Source organism: Nematolebias whitei, chromosome 9 (genome assembly GCF_014905685.2).
Source record: "Nematolebias whitei isolate Nwh7 chromosome 9, NemWhi1, whole genome shotgun sequence".
NCBI lineage: Eukaryota > Metazoa > Chordata > Actinopteri > Cyprinodontiformes > Rivulidae > Nematolebias > Nematolebias whitei.
In genome coordinates, this window is record NC_056506.1 from 40,392,309 (window position 1) to 40,410,803 (window position 18,495).

Genomic DNA, 18,495 nt, shown 5'->3' on the forward strand with positions numbered 1-18,495 from the left:
ACAGTTTTACATTTTTTTTTGTCTTGTTTAAATACTTCTGCACAACAGCATCCCCTTTTGGACAAAGATTTGTTATCCCAGTTCATATATTTGCAGATTTGCTCCCAACATTCTGTTTCTTTTTGGTCAAAGGTTATGGATGGTTTTATTATTATTATTATGACTGAGAAGAGTCCTCCCCTCTGTCCTGAGAACAAGAAGCTCAAAACAATCTGAAACTGTCTCCCGAGACACAGTCTTATCTCTGCCCATGAACCATATGTTTGGGTAAAAGTGGAGTGCTGTGTAAGGAGACTGTGGCTGGCTTCAAGGACACCTCCTGAACTCTGTGAACTCGGCTGAGCTGAGAGGAGTCTAGTCTAAAAGCAAGCAGTTAATGCGAATTAGGCTTTCTGGGACTGGTTTTCATGCGCGTATGTGATATATTTATGTAACCTCTCCTGAAATCTGACTTTGCAAGTATAAACTACCGGTTAAAAATCTTCTCCTGCTGTTGGATCTTTTGGGTAAACAGTGTTAGTGAGAGAGATTTTCTCCAACGACACATTTATGACATAAACTGAATTGAGGTTATATTTGTACTATTTATGGTAAAATGTTTGTCATAATTAGGCTTCTAATGTAAGTTTAATAAATAAAACATTTGCATCTGCCTCACGTTTGAATCAAATGTAAAAAAAAAAAAAAAAAAAAAAACTTGGAAGTATACCCTTACATATATAGCATATTTTCTAGATTCTTGTTTTTGTGCAGTTTAAACGTTTAAGAACCTATTACTAGTTTTCTCTAATTAAGTATTTCATTATTGTAGTGTTACAATTATTTTACATCTTTACATGATAGTTATCTTATTCTGTTTTGTAAACTTTCTGTCATCTTTGCACGACCTTTTATAGATTTATTGTGTTGTGCAGTTCTCATCCAACTCGAAGTTATTTTGGGTTTTAACAGAATACCTGTAATGAAAGAAATGTTGGGGGTTAGTCGTGGAGTGTGGAGAGCCATAGTTATATAAAACCACTGTGTTGAGAGCATGTTGGGTTTTATAGGGTCTTTCAGAGATCCGCCCGTTTATGCAAGTACAAATGGTGCATTTCAGTCGTAATCAGAAATCGGCCTTTTCGAGAATTGTTTATTTTAAGTCGGAAAAAATCAACAATAATGTCCCCCAAACTCAGAAAATTTGAGATTTTGGCTCAGATACCATACCAGATCCGACTTTAAAATTTTATTTTGCTGACCTTTAACATGAAAATCTGTGTTTGTGTGTCAAGTTAAACTCAATTATTCAGTTTCCGAGGTTAAACGAATGCAACTCTTCAAAACACGTGATCCACGTCAAATTCGACAGCTGGACGTAGCGGCGGAGATACAGGAAGTGTGAAGACGCACTGCGAGAACAATGGGCGTTCAAGTGGAGACTATCAGACCCGGCGACGGTAAAGATTTTCATTCGAATTTCCGCTCCTTTTCAGTTAGTGTTGGTATTTTGTAGCGTGTTTTATCTAACCTTCGATTTGCCGTTTCAGGAAAGACATTTCCGAAGAGAGGAAATACGGTCGCTGTGCATTATGTTGGTAAGACGACTCATTTCCAGTTTTAGCGCCTCGCGATTAATTTTATAGTTTTCCTTAATTCAATCAAAACAAAACTTATTAGTCGCATGCGTTAAAGGGGCGATATGAAATGTGTAAATTCACAATATCTGGAGTGACAGTGGGCTCGTCGAAAATGATGCTAACGCTAATTAGCTTAGCATAGAGCCCAGAAACTCGGGGGCGGATAGCAGCCTGGCTCTGTCCAAAAAATAAAAATGGGTGAGAGACATGCTTACTCCTACGCCTCTAACACTAACAACTCAACTGGAACAAAATGTGGAAACTAACAAACGAACATCGACACGTTTTATTAATTTTATTCCTCACTCTTAACGCTAGGCTAAACCGTGATGCTAGCCGATCTTTTCCTGGCAGCGTGGTGGTGCGTCAAAAACATCGAGCCTGTTCTGCAGCTAAAAGCCACAAGTTTTAACATGATCCCTGTTTATTTTGAATGTGCTGTTTTTGATCAGGCACGCTGACAAACGGGAAAAAGTTTGACTCCTCCAGAGACCGAGGGAAGCCCTTCACGTTCAAACTAGGAGCACAGGAAGTCATCCGTGCCTGGGATGAAGGTGTAGCTCAGGTAAGGAGAGGAGCTCTGCTAGTACCACGTTGGATCCATCACAGATTATTTTTCTCCAAAAAGGCTACAACCCAATTTCACTAATGCAGAGCTGAAACAATGAGATAAGAGCTACTCCTCTGTAATTACACATTTATGTACTTGCTGTGTGAAACAATCTGTATACTGCGGATTATCTTTAAAGTGTCTTCAGATTACAAACACACATCCAAGTATAAGCATTAAAGCGATTCAGTTCTACAGATTATTCTGCTCGCTGAGTAATCTGGTACTTCCTTTGTTCTTGTACAAGGAGTTATCCAAATGTAGGAAAACGCAAGTATTTTTTAAATTGAGGCTGATGCAGAATAATTATCATTTTCACCCAAATAAAGTGCAAATAAGATTCAGTTGCTGTAAAGTAAACAATTATAATTTGGTTTAATCTAAAAATATTAGATTTATTGATCAAATATGCATTCTTCTGTATAGTTTGTTAAAGTTGCTGTAGATGCATGACAGCCCTTTATGCGTAATGGGAGTCAGATGTCAAGTTTTAAACTCTCTCTTCATTTCCCAGATGAGCCTTGGTCAAGTGGCCAGGTTGACCTGCTCACCAGATTACGCCTATGGTGCCAGTGGATACCCACCCATCATCCCTGCAAACGCCACTCTCATTTTTGAGGTGGAGCTCCTGCAGTGCTGAGTTTTTACACTGAAAGTCCATCCAGAGGTTTTTTTTTTTCTTTTTTCTGTTCATCTACATATGTCACAAATTATTATTTGATGAAAGATGCTTTTGGAAGCCTTCGTTACGAAGGGATCATTTGTAGAAACGTTAGCCAGATCTTGGTCTAAAATAAGAAAAGTGGAACACAACACCGTACTAATGATGGCTGCAGCCGTGGTGCTCAGGCCTCGTGAACGTAACGTGAGTAGTGCACCAGTTTATAGTAAAAATGGTTAAGGCTGATATAATTTCATTATCATGTGAGTAAATGTGAAACTTAAAGGCTCAGGATTGACCATGTTTGAGTTGGAGCTTCACCCTGAATTACAGCCACGCACCCGGAATGTTTCACGATTGTTTGTGCTTTTGCAGTTGTGTTAATATTTTATTGAAACCTTGCTGTTTTGTTCTTTTTAACGAGGCTGCACGCTTTGGCATCAACAGAACAGTGCGGCGGTTTTGTAAAGTAAAGTTGGTATACGCTACACGTAAGACTCTGATTTCATCTCACTTTGCGTAGAAAATCTGCAAAAAATAATAATTCAGGTAAAAATCCAAGCTGTTTTTAGTTTCAAAAATCTCAGCTCTTGGTGTTAATTCTTTCACTTGCCAGGAAAATGTGAACACACTAAAGTCGCACAGTGAAATGAGAGCATGTGACACAAATCACACAGTGGTCTTGGCAAATGTTTCATTATTCACAAGTGTTTCTTCCAGTGTTTTTAAAACGGTGTTTGATCGGTTAATGTTTAATTTTAACACCTTTAGGGTTTTACACCTCCCTGCGGTAGATTTAGTCTGTTTAGTTCACAACTTTAAAGCAATGACACAAGAACAAATAAACCTTGTCAGTAGTGGCTTGTGATTATTATTTTTTTCATTCTTGATATTTGTATTAAAGTCCGCTTTTAGACCTGAAGTGTCCTTGTTATTTCTGAATAACAACTTTTGTTTTGTTACGCTAAATTTTTCCCTGCATCTGCTACTCTTCCTTTCTGTGGGCATTTCAGTCTGACAATAAAACAATGTTGTACGGATGCTTTGTTTTATTGCACGTTATTTAACACGAGTCGTTCTGAGGTCTGTTGAGTTCAGCTGATTTATTCCAGTCCAGAACGAGCCCGGTGTTTTTAAGTTCTTTTCTAATGCAGTTAAATTGAAATAAAATGTTTTTATTGTTTGGTGTTAAAGATAATTTATAATAGGAAACCACCTAACACTCCAGAGTTTTACACTAAGAAATGGAGTCACATACACAAAATTTGAAAACCGTGTGCTCTAATATTATAAATGTGACTGATGTACATCTCAGAGTTCTAGTACAAAACCGACTCCTGTGATCTGCAGAAATATTCAGATGACTGCAGTGGGCGGGTGTATCAGAGATGGACAAGAAGCTTCTTCAGATCTGCTGTAAGACAGACCGCTACAGGAGATCCTTCCTGCCCACAACCATCAGCATCCAGAACAACTGAAACAACAGTTTAATTTGACCAGTGGTTGAAATATTTTGCTTACAGGTGTAGGCATAAACACCTGCCTTTGTCTTTTGACTGGTCATAACGAGTTGAAATTTATGTTAAATCCAGAGCTGGACATTAATTAATTTCAATCTATTTAGATAACCTAAACTAATTTCTGTGAATCTTGTTTAAATTTGATTTGGCTGCAGACACACTGAGCTGGTGGATTATAATCTGAGCAATGAAGAAAAACTTTTTCAGAGTTTTGAGGTTTCTGATTGTGCTCGCTCTGTCGCCCACTAGTGGTGACAACTGGAATTACAAATAAACCGTGCTGCGTTCACTTGCTCAAAGTAATTATTCTCTGCTCAAACTATTTAAAGGGGGAAAAAACTTTCATGTACTTGACAGTTTGCATGGCCATTTAAAATAAAATGCGCAAAAAAGTATGAAGTAATTAATGTTACACAACTTCAGGTCCTTAAAAAGGTGCTTCTATACATCTTTTGTACAAATCTAATAATATTGATATACATATATATTTATTCATCCATATTATTTTCTGCTTTTTTTTATTTACGACTTTTCGTGCAACATGTTAAAAAGTGTAAACGTTGATCTTTATGATGATAATTACAACAGTCACTGAACGCACCACGAGTCAAATGACATCTCGGATCATTGCGGACAAACGGGGAGCATGAAATGGAAATTAGTTTACTGCGGGGAGTTGTTGGTTTTGTTTAAAACTTAAAACCTTTTTCAATAGAATAAGCCGGTTTTTACTTCCTGTTTATTTCTTCTAAAGCGACCCTGGAATATTCCGTTTTATTGCGCCACTTCAGAATTTTGGAGCCAAATAGAGAAAAGGATGATGATTAAAGCGGTTTACTTCATTACAAGTCTGGTCCTGGTTCATCAGATTCAGATAAACTGTTTCAGATTATCCAGTGGTAAGTTTGCAATTTTATTAAAAATATATATATTTCTCTGTGTAAGTTCACTTTCACCACACTGTTTAAGAAAAACACTCATTTGATGATAACGTTTGTATTTTTCTGGTTTTATTTAATTGATGTGCCTTGTCTATTTTAAAAAAAAAAATTAAAGTTCAAAGGTCATCACCAGATTTTTTTTTTTAAATTTGCATAACATTTTTACATGTTATTTAGCTCATGGGTTACAAAGCTTTAAATTATCAATTAAGTAATTGTATGGAATTTTTTGGGATCCTTATTCATGTTTAATTGTGTTAATACCTCCAAACCAACAGGAGGAGTTAATTTCTTTGATGAAATGGGGACTAATCAAAGGTATGATTAGATTCAGGTGTGTGCTGTTCTGCAGGTAAACAAGAAGTCTGAACATCCTGAGCTGTCTGATGAATCTTGATGAATGCAGAAGATACACTTTTTTATTCTCAGTAAACAAAACTCCCCCAGATGTTCCCAGTTGTTTCTGAGGAGCAGGTAGTTTTCATGTTGTGCGACCTCTGCAGCCGTCATGGTGTGACAGATATATGGCTTCAACACCCACTGCTGCTCCTGGAGCTGGCGGTGTGAAGAATGTGAAGCATGTTTTCACCCTCCGCTGTGAAGAGAAAACACAGGACGCAAACCTGTGAATGGTGGAGGAACCGTGTTTACCACATGGCACCTGCTGAGGAGCTGCTATGTCCTGCTGCATGATGGGAAATATGTTTACAGTGTACAGTGTTTTTCTACCTGGATTACTGAGCATGCATCAGGATATGTTTACAGTGTGTTTTTGTACAGTTTCATACTGGAAGTTCATAAAAATGATCAGTAACTCATTTATAACATGCTCTTCTTCATAAATTCTCTTTTTTTTATGGAATAATTGTTGCCTGTGTTTCTTTTCCTGCGAAGGGGGGCGGCTGCGTTTAGCTGCTCGGTATCCCAGGGAGCAGATGTGGGCGTCCCGATTCAGGACCAGGGACTCTGTGTGGGCTGCAGATAAGAGGGCCCACTATAAAGACCAGCACCAGCCAGAGGAGGCCAGTCCTGATGTCCACATGAAGGAGAAACAGGATAACTCTACACAGATCGTTGTAAGATTTCATCAAAGTCACAAGTTTAAAACTATATTTTTGGACTGTAGATTATCTTAATGATTGTCTTCTTTATTTACTAGATGCTTTTTACAAAACAATCCAAATTTTCATGTTCAAAAGTCAGTTTTATTTAGAAGATTTACCACTGGTTGGGAAGTTTTGAACCAGCAGGGTTTTTTTTTTTTTGTAAATATTTTACTTCCTCCTCTAAGTTGTTTTCAGACGGTCATAAAACATGATTATTGTGTGAATGTTTATGAAGCATTCACTCTATTGTCATCCATTTTTCTTCCGTACGTTTTTCTGCATCTTTCTCGTTCCACAGTTTTTGTGCCATTTCAACAAATCGTATATCAAAACGTTCAGCTCGTTCAGGAGAAGGGTGCTATGACTTTTGGTGTTGGTTCAGCTTTAGCTTGTTGAAATATTTAGTCCTTTTTTGTCTCATAGGAAAAGAAGTCACATCTTTAGATATGTCTACATCATTTTTACTGCTGCTTTCACATTTTGTTCTGGTTCAGCTTCTTTCAGCTTCTTTGTGCAAATTTAAACATTTTTCAGCTAATTTCAGCTGGGATTTTTTTTGCAGCTGTTTTGTAATCCTTTCAGATTATTCAGCTAACTACAACATTTTTGTGTTCCTTCTTTTCTTTCTGCTAATTTCAGCTCGTTATGCGCCGTTCAGCTTGTTTCGTTTCAGCTTTTTCTACTATTTCAGCTACTATAGCTGTTTTACGCTTGTTTTAGCTTTTTCAGCCGATTCCACATTTTTTGCACTCATGTCAACTTTTTTTCTTCCTAATTCACAAAAAATGTGCTCTTCCCACTTCTGCTAATTTAAGCTTTCTGCTTTTTAGCTACTTTTGAGCTGTTTTTTGTTGTTGCTAATTTCTGCCTTTTTTTTCAGATAATTTACACGTTTTTGTGCTCATTTCTGCTTCTTTCAGTCTAATTCAGCAATGTTCTTTCTGCGTTCTTATTTAAGCTTGTTCTATCTTTTCAGCTACCTTTTTTTTAGTATTTTAAGCTAATTTGACTGTTTTCAGATAAACTAAAGTTGTTTATAGTAATTTTTGCTACTTTCAGCCTAACTTCTTTCTGATTATTTCAGCTTGTTATACTCCTTTCAGCTCAATTATGCTAGTTTCAGCTTTTTCTGGTATTTCAGCTACTCTATAGCAGCTTTATGCTAATTTTAGCTTTTTTTAAACTAATTCCACATTTTTAAGCTCATTTTAGCTCTTTCAATTTTCTTCTGGTAGATTAAGCTTCTTTCTGCCTTTCAGTTACTTTTTGCCAACTTCAGATTTTTTTAGCTAATTTCCAGATTTGTGTGTCCATTTCTGCTTATTTAAACCTTATTCAGCAAACGTGTTCTTTCTACTTTCTTCTGCTAATTTTGGCTTGTTCTTTCAGCTACATTCAAGCATGTCTTTAGCTAATGTTAGCAGTTCTTCTGCAGTAAGCATTCACACTGTGTTCTCGTAGGAAAATTTCTCTAGTTCATTTAATATCGTCACATTCCTTTTTTTCAGTCCACACTTTGTATTTAACCATATTAAATTTTAATTTATTCTGTTTTAGTTCATCAGTGCAGACCCTTAAATCTTTGTGGCATATAAAACACTTCCATCAACAAATAATCAACAGCTTGGCAAAGACACTTTAGACTAAATTTCGCCATAGTTTAATTATTATTAGCATCAATCTGCTACAAAAATCTTAAATTGGCTCCTATTTTACCAGATGTATCAATAAACAAACTGCCAAAGATGACACAGTGTGACATCAAATCATAGTTTAACTTTAAGAAGATGCGCCCATAAAGCCAATAACTGACTATGCAGTAACTGGACAAGTGTGTTTTTTTTTTTTTAAGACCCAATGAGTCATTATTGACTTTTCTTGTAATAAATTGTCTGAATTTTGAGCGGATTACTGAATAAACTCAAAATAACAAATATCTCTGGTCAAGAGGTAAATGGTTAAATCACTGAATATTTATGTATTTTTTATCCTTTGTATGATGATGTAGGATGTTGACCACCTCTATTACACGTCTAAAATCTTCGGTCCTGGAGACGCCTCTGGTAAAATCCTGTGGGTGAACGTGGACAAGACGGAGGGACAGTGGAAGGTCCTCAGCTTTCTGTCCAACACACACAGACACGCAGAGGTAAGACATCAGTCTGTAGAGATTAACTGAACGTTAATCTTTTGAACATACAGTATGTGACGTTATGCCACATTAATGAAGGACACAACCTCTGAGTCTGAAAAGTGAAGCCAATGTTCATAAACAAAATGCATTATTTTAAATGGCCAGCAGGGGTGACGTCTGCACTGATGTCTAAATCACAAAACTTCCCAAAGCCAAACCTGATGTGTAATAGTTTACCTGTTTACCCATTTACTTAAGTTTTCTAGTTTTATGTCTTTTATCCGCACAAGGTTTACCACTACACTGCTGTATTTCTGCCATGATGGGAAATAAAAACAAATATTTTATGTTTTTAAAGAGTACATTTTTGAGAACCCATTTAATTTTAAACATTATCCTTCCAGAGAGTGAATCTGTCCTTCAGTTTTCCGTTCTATGGTCACCTTCTGAACGAAATCACAGTTGCTACTGGAGGTGAGACATGAACTCTGCTGTTTTTATGTACAAGTTAGAATCAGAATAAGCAGCTTTATTATCATTGTGTAATGAAAAGATTACACTTAAAAGTTTGCTTTATTTTAGCAGCTGCGAATTTAAGGAAGATAATTTGAAAAATAGAAATTTTTAACTCATGAAAATGACGTTTTTTGAAAAATATCCAAAACTGTTAGAGGAGAAACTTTCCAAACTGTAAATTAGGGATGCATGATGTTATCAGCAAGATATCAGTATTGGCCAATATTGGCATTGAAATGAAATATCGGACATTGGCCATTCCATCAAAATAACTCACTGATATAAAAGGCGTTGTTTTTTTATATTTATAAAAATGCTAAAATGTAGTGCATGTTATTTGGTATTTTTTGCCTGTTTGAACTTCCCGTGCTCTGTTACACAATTTTTGTGTCAAATAAGTGTAAATAAGAGGGATCTGTTCTGACAAAGGAAAGAAGCTGTCAATATATTTTGCACTTTTGATTTTATTTGCACAAAGCAACATTCATGGAGATTTGAGTTGATCGTTAAGATTGTATAGCCACGTATCGGGCTTCTGTTTGAAGTTAATTTTTAATTTAAGAAACCGTCAAGTATATCTATTACTGTACTACTACTTATGTACTTGTCACTTGTCACTTGTGAACAGGTTGAGTTTAGTTGTGTGAAAATTTACAAATTTGCACTGTTCGAGTGTCGTCATTGTGTCAGAGAGAATAAATGTTATGAATAAATTTGACATTAAACTTAATTCAAGTTGAAGTGTTACATCATTTTCAGCCCCTTTTTGGCATCTGCATTTGGTAGAAGCCAAACTGACAAAGATCATGCAGAATAATGTAGTATTTTAATTCCACATCAGAGAAAGCTGTGTAGTCTGTAGATCTAGGAAAAAAGATATCGGTACTGGTATCAGTTATCGGCCAAATAAGCTTTAACATATTGACGTATTGGATATGGACCAAAAATCCAATATTGTGCATCCGTCCTGTAAATAACTAATTACATGTCAATGGTTTTATCAGTAAAATGGAAAGAGGTGAACTCACAACATCCGTGTTTTTCCAAATCTTGATTACTTTTCTTTTATAAAGCTGCACAATTTGCTCTTATTTGTGTCTTGTTGTCAAAATTGTGCAAAACTGATAACTCAGAATGCAAAATGTCATGTCGGATAAATAATATGGCACTTCTGGGAGAAATGTTGAAAGCCTCAGTAGGTTTTCCTCTTCCAGGTTTCATCTACACTGGAGATATAATCCACCAGATGCTCACAGCTACTCAGTACATCGCTCCTCTGATGGCCAACTTTGACCCAAGCCTTTCCAAAAACTCCACAGTGTTGTACTGTGACAACGGTATGTGAATATCTCAGTGGATAAATCAGCAATCGGATAAAGAAGCTTAATATTTGATCATTTCTGCCCTTCAGGAGCTGCGTTGGTGGTTCAGTGGAACCATATGTACCTCCAGGACAACATCAGTGCTGGAACGTTCACTTTTCAGGCCTCGCTGCACAGTGACGGACGGATTGTTTTTGCATACAAAGAGGTGACTTTCATCCCATTTTTAGGAATAATTTTCATGAGGCATAACTATTTTTAATAAATTCCTTCTGTGTTTAGATTCCTGTCGACATCAGAGACATCAGCTCTGAGAATCATCCCGTCAAAGTCGGCTTATCTGATGCTTTTGTGGTGCTGAATGAGATGGAACAGATTCCCAGTAAGACATCGATTTGCTCTATATTTTTTTCATGAACCTTAAATATAACGTTTAGCTTGTTTGATCAGCACTGGCTAATAGAGCTCTTCTAGCAAAGGACTCAAATGTCTCAATTTGATAGAATAAAAGTCTTCATGTTGCAGTTGCATTATGGGTAACAGCAAACAGCTCCAACCAGTGGACCCAGCGCTAAGAGAGATAACACATTTGACCTGACATTTTGTTTTAGACCTCTGTACAACTAGTAGCTCATCTGTGAGCTTTAACAACTATTTGTAGCCCCTCAAGGTGTGTGTTAATGTGTGAGTGTGTTTGTGTGTCTGTTGTTTGACCACTCAACATATTTTAATTTAAACTCTCAAAGTAATCACATGTACATATAACCTGTTTAAATTATGGGGTCAACCTGATTTAAGATGTCCACTACAGCTAATCACCACTACCAAATGCAAACAGTGGCTATAATTCAGCTAATTGTACAGAAATTGAGCTAAAATTAGGTGTGATGAAAGCTGAGAGTCATCCCCAACACATGCCCTGAGCTCTAACAGGTCGTGTAAAATCTGACTTTAAAACTTGAGGGCAGCTGTGGATGAGTGGTTAGAGCAGTTTCCTTCCAATGGGAGAGTTGGAGGTTCGATTCTACCATCATCTGTCACATGTTGAAGTGTCCCTGAGCAAGACCCCTCATTGCCTCTGATGTGTTCAAGAATCTCTAGTCCCTAAAGGGCAATTTGTTTCACAGTCAGAAGGCACTTAAAACGTTCATACTAGACAAGACATTAAGACATTAAAATACATGAAATCATCACTGTTCATTGAGAAGCCTGATCACTACAGGGAGGATTTCTTTTTTTTTTTTTTTGTCTGTTCGTTCTACATCAGGGCAGCAGATACCTGCGTCCTAATGGAAGCAACATGAACTCACCATGGATAGGATGATCAGGATCTGCCAGAATCAGCGTGACCTTTTTTACTGATCTCACCTTGTGTAGGTCAGTGAGGTTCTGTAGGGCTATGCCAGCAGTTTTGCTGCACGTGTGTCCCATCAATGTATGAATGTGATCTAAAGCACTGATTATTCTTTGTACAGATTCAGATTACCGTACTTTCCGCCGTACACGTCGCACCTCCGTATAAGTCGCATCAGTCCAGATATGTCTAATAAAGTGGGAAAAAAACAAATGAGTCGCTTCGCCGTATAAGTCGCATCTATTATGCATCACCGCTGACGTGTCGTGTTTATGTGTCACCGCTGATGACCCAGAACCGTGGGCCGATGTTGTGCCAAAAATCGATTGGCTGCCAAATGGCGTGCACAGGACGATTTAACAAGAATTTAACAAGATTAACACTTAAAAACAATCCTTTGTTTGCTCGACATTATAGCAAAGGTGTGTCTCAGTTGAGCTTTTCCTTAATAAATGCACTTTAATTGTCAAATCAGCTGCATTTCGCCTGGGTGGTGCAGCAAAATGCAGCTGATTTGACGTTTGCTCCAGGAGTTATGGAGCGAGACGAAAGTGGCTTGATATGGCAAGCCAAGTGTCTCATTAATAGCCACTTTTACCTATTAATGAGACATTTGGCTTGCCATATTGCTCGAGGGCCCTCTAGTGGCTGAAAATGGTAGTGTTCAATATTTTCCATGTCAGAATGAATGAAATAGTCAGATCTCAGCTAATAATTGGGTTATAAATATGGGAAACAAAACATAAATAAGTCGCTTTGCTATATGAGTCACAGAGCATGCAAATTTATGCAAAAAGGTGCGACTTATACTGCAAAAAGTATGGTAGCTTTGTAGAGATCTAGTAGAGTGCTGTATGAATGGGTAAATGAGGGCACAGATTGTGTTAAAGCACTTTAAGTATCTTGACTAAATAGAAAAGTGCTATATAAGTACAGTCCATTTAACTTTGATGTACACAACTGACAGGAAGCTATACCGAAAGAAATAAAGCCCTTTTGCGTATTTTTAAATAGTTATTAGAATAATGTTGATTTGTTTGGGTCCAGTGCACTGCATGGTTAGCAGCTCCCTTTTTATTTCTTTTTATTTGAATAATTAATTTTTCCAACATGCTTTAGATGTTCGTCGGAGAACCATCTACGAGTATCACAGAGTCAGCATCCCCACGTCAAAAATCTGCAGTTCTACAGCCGTGGAGCTGCTTCCTCTTCCCAGTGCGTAACATCCTGGTTTTACTGAGCGGACTGAGCGGTCTCTTCCTGCTCACCCCACTGTTTTTCTTTCTTCTCAGCGTGTCTGCAGTTCTCCAGCTGTGGCTCGTGTGTTGCTTCTCACACCGGCTTTAACTGCAGCTGGTGCAGTCGGCTGCAAAGGTAAACTGAACAACACTTTCAGTTGTACAACGAAGCTTCGTTAGCTGAAAGATGGAACCAGTTGTCTCGTGTTTTCAAGACCGTGAGAGGATCTGTAGAGCCTTTTGTCTGCCTCTTCATTCGTGGAAAGTTCTCCTCTCCGTGTTTCTTTTTGCTGTTTTGTGAAATTTCACAAAACTACGTTCAACTGCTCCGTTCCTGGATGTGTAAATCTTGGTAAAAAGTCTTATTGAATTTTAGTGTCGACAACATGTGCCTGCTCTGTGCTGATTTTGTTTGTTGTTGTTGCACTGACATCTGTAATTAAACATAAAGAAGTCCATATTTTGTTAAAACTACGACATTCATGTCACTGATTTAACCACATGCTTAAAGATGGTGCTTCTCAGTGGCACTCAAGCCCACTCGCCTTCAAATTAAAAGCACTGCAAAAGACGGTTTCAAATGAGAGGCAGAGATTCTCCAGCAGACCGGATGTGACCCACAGGGTCGTAAGGCGCTCATGTGACATCATTAAAAAAAAAAAAATTATTTAGCTTTTATTTGTGCAGGTCGTCTCATTGATTCATGAAGACTCGTTCTCAGGAGAGACCAGTTTTAGGCAGACAACGTATAGAGGATAATAAACAACATACAACAATAAAAACAATGGAGAGCTTCAGATCGTGTTGCAAGGTGCTCCAGGTAAGGAGCAGAGTAAGAAAAGACCTTTTTGCCAAGTTCAGTTCACACTGAGTGGACACTGCATGAGAGCGCATGCCGTAACTGCACTGACGATGTGACGTGTAGGAGGAGATATAAGAAGGCAGCAGACCAAGGAGTGATTTATAGATGAAAGTGAACCAGCCTGCGTGTAGATAATGATGCCCAACTGAGTAAGGAGTGCAGAGTGCAGTGGTGGGTATGGTAGTTACAACCAGTTATGAATATTAGTGCACCGGGATAGACAGCATCCAACATCTGCAAGGAGCTGGAAGGGGTATTCACGTAAATGTCACCATAATCAATGGCCGGTAAGAAGGTAGCAGCTACAAATAGCTTCCTGACGTTCAGAGTTAAACAAGATCCGATTCTGAAAAAAAAAACAAAAAAAAAAACTTTCAGTTTCTTTAACAGGTTTTCAATATGGAGCTTAAAAGAGATGTGCATCAATTAAAACTCCAAGTATTTGTAAGAGTTCACAAAGTCGGAACACCATGCATGGATGAGATGGGAGGAAGAACTGCTGGCAACAACTTTCTGAAAACATCCAACAACCCCCCCCCCCCCCCCCCAAAAAAAATGTGTACGCCTCTTTTATGATTATTTATTGTTGTCGTTGTTATCCACTGTTGTCATCACTTTGCTAAAATCAGGTCTCTCTTGTAAACGAGTCCCCGAGGCTCAATGGGATTAACGTGTATAAATAAAGGTTCAAGGGAAAAAAATCCCTTTGGTTTTATCATTTAGCACCAGTTTGATATTTGATTTAGTCTTCCAGTTCTGAGGCTAGGGTTCCTTGTTTTCAGGTTCATAATCTAGTAAACAAATCCAGTTAAAGATCATTAGGACCTTATAAAATTTGGCCATTAAGAAGTTTCAAGGAACATTTTGAAGCATACTGATAACATTGTGTATAAAATGCCTTTAACTTGCAGAAACATTCAAAACTACTATCGTATCACCTCCCAAACCAGTTTCCCAAAATTTCAGCAGATAATCGCCCATAAAATTTGTGTTTGTGAATAATTTGAAGAACGCAGAAGTCCGTGCGTTTGTAATTAAACAGTTTCGTTCTCAGATGCTCCAGCGGCTTCGATCATTATCGACAGGAGTGGGTCGACCTCGGCTGTCCTGAGGAGGTTCGTCACAAACTTGAAGAAGTTCAGAACAAGGAGTAGATAATTCTGAATGCAAAAGCTGACTTTTGTTGTAGAGTCGAGATGTGCGATGTCCCCAGACGGCAGACACCAGAAACGGCACATGGCAGCGCCTCACGAACACGTCCACTCCTGTAGCAGCCACCGGGAAGCTGCAGAGGACCTCCAACATGACGCCCACCTCCCTCAGCAGGACCTCCACCAGCACCAACCAGACGTTGCACAGCGGAGAAAACAAATCAAGTGCACAGCAGTCAACTAGCACATCTACAAACGGTAACTCACTGAACTTTCCTTTGAGTTAAAAAATGTTTTGTGGAAAATGTGGATAAATGTGGAACAGATGATTGCTCAAAGTATAGCAGGTATTTTCTCTGCTTAAAAAAAAAATAGTCATGCAGTAGCCATGACCATCAGGGAGGTCCGACAGTGTGAAGGCATCAGATATTTCTTGACAATCTGTTAGATCACAGTTGAGCGTATCCAACACCATAAATACTGCACAGCATCTAAAGTACCAAGTACATTAAAAGTACTAAAGTGACAGTAACTTCTGAAAAGCAAAAAATGAGTGCAATAACATAACACTGACTGAATGTACATAATTTCATCAGGAAGTGTTGGGTCATACTTTTTCCTAGATGATACGGGAATCTGTTTCTGCATCGTTGAAGTCCGTCTTAAAGCTATTTTATTTTATTTGCCGTGCTTTCGGCATACGCCAACCAGCATTAATGTTTTCACATCGGAGGCTAATAAATCTTGGTGGACCTAATGTTTTGTCATAATTTTGACTGTATAGCAGGAAATGCTGAGAGCAGAGAAAGTCGTGCAGGTTTCCTGGCAGGCATCGTCGTCATGGTGACTGTTGTCATGGTAGCAGCTTTCCTGGTGTCCATCTACATGTACCGCCACCCAACCTCCAGTGTCAGCATCTTCCTCATGGAGGTCAGTGGGTTCCTCATACTTCATCCCCTCAAGATCAAAATACTTTATTAGTTGCTGCATGTGTTTAAATTTCTATATTGAGTTTTAAAAACTCACAAAAGTGGGTGTTCGGCCACGAATGCAAGCTTTTAGACGGTTTGTCCAAAATGACCCGTCATCTCATTACATAAGGTTTTGTTAAACTATCTGTATTTTCCAATTTCTGGCTTTTTAGCTACATTTTGATTTGACACATTTAAGAGATTAGAGAAAACTAGATAAATTTAATTTCCTGCGAAAATACAGTGTGAATGCTTATTACTGAAGAACTTGCTGAAAAACAGCTGAAATTAGATTAAAAAAACATGCTGAAGTGAAATGTAGTTAAATGGAAGAACAAGCCTAAGTTAGTAGAAGAAAGCAGAACACATTTTTGCTGAATTAGATTTAAATAAGCAGGAATTGGCATAAAATGAAGAAATTGGCTTTAAAAAAAAAGCTGGAATTAATAATAAAAACGGCTGAAAAGCAGAAAGAAGCTTAACTACCAGAAAGAAGCGGAAAGAGCTGAAATGAGCTCAAATGTGGAATTGGCTGAAAGCTAAAATGAGCATAAAAAACAGCTAAACAGTAGATGAAATATCAGAGCTGAAACTAGCATAATGAATTTGAAGAGTATAACAAGCTGAAATTATCAGATTAATTAGCAGAAATCACCACAAAATATTGAATCTATCTGAAAACAGTCGAAATAAACTAGAAAATACAAAAAAAAGGTAGCTAAACAAGCTTAAATTGGCAGAAGAAAGCAAAACATGTTTTACCTATTAGGCTGAAAGAATCTGAAAAAAAAAATTGCCAACAGCTGAAAAGTAGCTTTAAAAGGCAGAAAGAATTATAAATTGCCCCCAAGGAAGTGGAGAGTACTTTTTAGCTGAATTAGGCTGAAAATTTTTTCAAATAAGTGCAAAAAATTGCATTAGCTAAAAAGGCTAAAATGTGTATAAAACAGCTGAATTGTAGCTGAAACTTGCAGAAATGGGCTGAGAGGAGCAGAACAAGCTGAAATTAGCAGAAAGAATTTGAAAGGATCACAAAACAGCTGAAAAAAGCTGAAACAGAACAAAATGTGAAAGGAGCAGTAAAAAGTTGTAAACAGATCTAAAGATGTGAAGGATGTAAAATGAGCTCAGTTCATTTTATATGAGGAAAAAAAATGGTAGAAAAGGCTAAATATTTCAAAAAGCTAAAGTTGCACCAATACCAAGTCATAGCAGGATTGTCCTAAAAGAGCTGAACGTTTTGGTTTGTTGGAATAGCACAAACATTTTGGAACAAGATGCTGAAAAACGTACAGAAGAAAAACGGGTCACAATATGTGAATGCTTCATAAACATTTACACGAGATTTGAAAATATTCAGCATAACTTCTTAAATTGTAAGTTCATGCTTTAGATATTAAAATGTAGCTTCAAAAGCCAGAAATCTTAATTTGCTTAAATAATGTCAGCCCTCTGATGTGATGGGCCACATATTCTTCGTAGTTTAAGGTCATCCACTCTCTCTGCTTCAAACATATTTCTCAATCTTAAATGTATTAGTGAGGTCATCAACCAATCAGACCAGAATACCTCGGTGATTAAACAGAAGCAGAACAAACAAGTAAAAACTATTTAACAACAAAAACAAACTAGTTACAGCTGTTGGGATGTGAACAGGACTTCCCTGTATATTTAAAATATGTATTTTTCTTTTTGAGCTCAAACGAGGTCTGAACTCTTCCCCCCACAGCGACGCCCGACTTCTTGGCCGATCCTGAAGTTCAGACGAGGCTCCGGGCGCCCGTCGTACGCCGAGGTGGAGGCTCCCGGTCAGGACAGAGAAGGCACAGTCGTCATCGACTTCAAACAGTTTTTCTTCTTGTCGGACAGAAGAGAGAGCGAACAGAAAGAAGGGTTTGTAGTTCCTGATCAGAGGGAACGTGTCCTCGGCTCGGAGAACTCCTGACTACACATCCCGTCACGTTTGGAGACGGTTTTCTGCTTTTCTTTTTAAACTGATGCACAAATTCAGAGACAAAAATACATCAAACCTCACAATTTTTAGCACCCGTTTGACTTGATCACAGTTTATGTAAAGGAAGAGATTCCAGGTTTGATTCAGCTCAGGTTCACTGCAGGATCGGACGCTTCAACTCTAAAACGCCGTTATTTCCCGAGGAATGTCGTGTTCGAGTGTCATTTCCTGCTCTCCAAAATACTAAATTCCTCACCTTCCTCTGAGTCAGTGTTTCCAGGGTTAACCTCTCAAACGCTGCAGCAGATGTGCAACCTTTATTTATTTGTTTGTAAAAGGAAGAAAATTGTCTTTCTGCAGGACGAAAAATCCAGGAAAAGATTTTAATTTTAGATACAAGTTTCACAGAAAGTTTTACAACATGCTACATTAGCTTATAGATTTATTTAGCAGCTGCTCCTATTTAATTGTACACTATTTAAAGTTTTATTTGGAAACAAACTGTGATCTAATGTTTTTTTTTTTTTTTTTTGCAT

The 18,495-nt window shown here is 37.8% G+C and overlaps 2 protein-coding genes across 2 annotated transcripts; both read left to right on the top strand.

Moving 5' to 3' along the window:
- The first annotated feature begins 1,357 nt into the window (after positions 1-1,357).
- On the top strand, positions 1,358-3,923 carry LOC119414716 (peptidyl-prolyl cis-trans isomerase FKBP1A). Its single transcript, XM_037681822.1, has 4 exons — positions 1,358-1,439; positions 1,530-1,577; positions 2,072-2,184; positions 2,744-3,923. The coding sequence occupies exons 1-4, from the start codon at positions 1,403-1,405 to the stop codon at positions 2,867-2,869; spliced, it is 324 nt and encodes a 107-aa protein (XP_037537750.1). The 5' UTR covers positions 1,358-1,402; the 3' UTR covers positions 2,870-3,923.
- Positions 3,924-5,230: 1,307 nt separating this feature from the next.
- On the top strand, positions 5,231-18,050 carry plxdc2a (plexin domain containing 2a). Its single transcript, XM_037681358.1, has 13 exons — positions 5,231-5,309; positions 6,246-6,427; positions 8,466-8,606; positions 8,996-9,065; positions 10,322-10,444; positions 10,519-10,637; positions 10,712-10,811; positions 12,903-12,998; positions 13,076-13,157; positions 14,938-14,998; positions 15,073-15,292; positions 15,819-15,964; positions 17,735-18,050. The coding sequence occupies exons 1-13, from the start codon at positions 5,231-5,233 to the stop codon at positions 17,948-17,950; spliced, it is 1,635 nt and encodes a 544-aa protein (XP_037537286.1). The 3' UTR covers positions 17,951-18,050.
- The last annotated feature ends 445 nt before the right edge of the window (positions 18,051-18,495 follow it).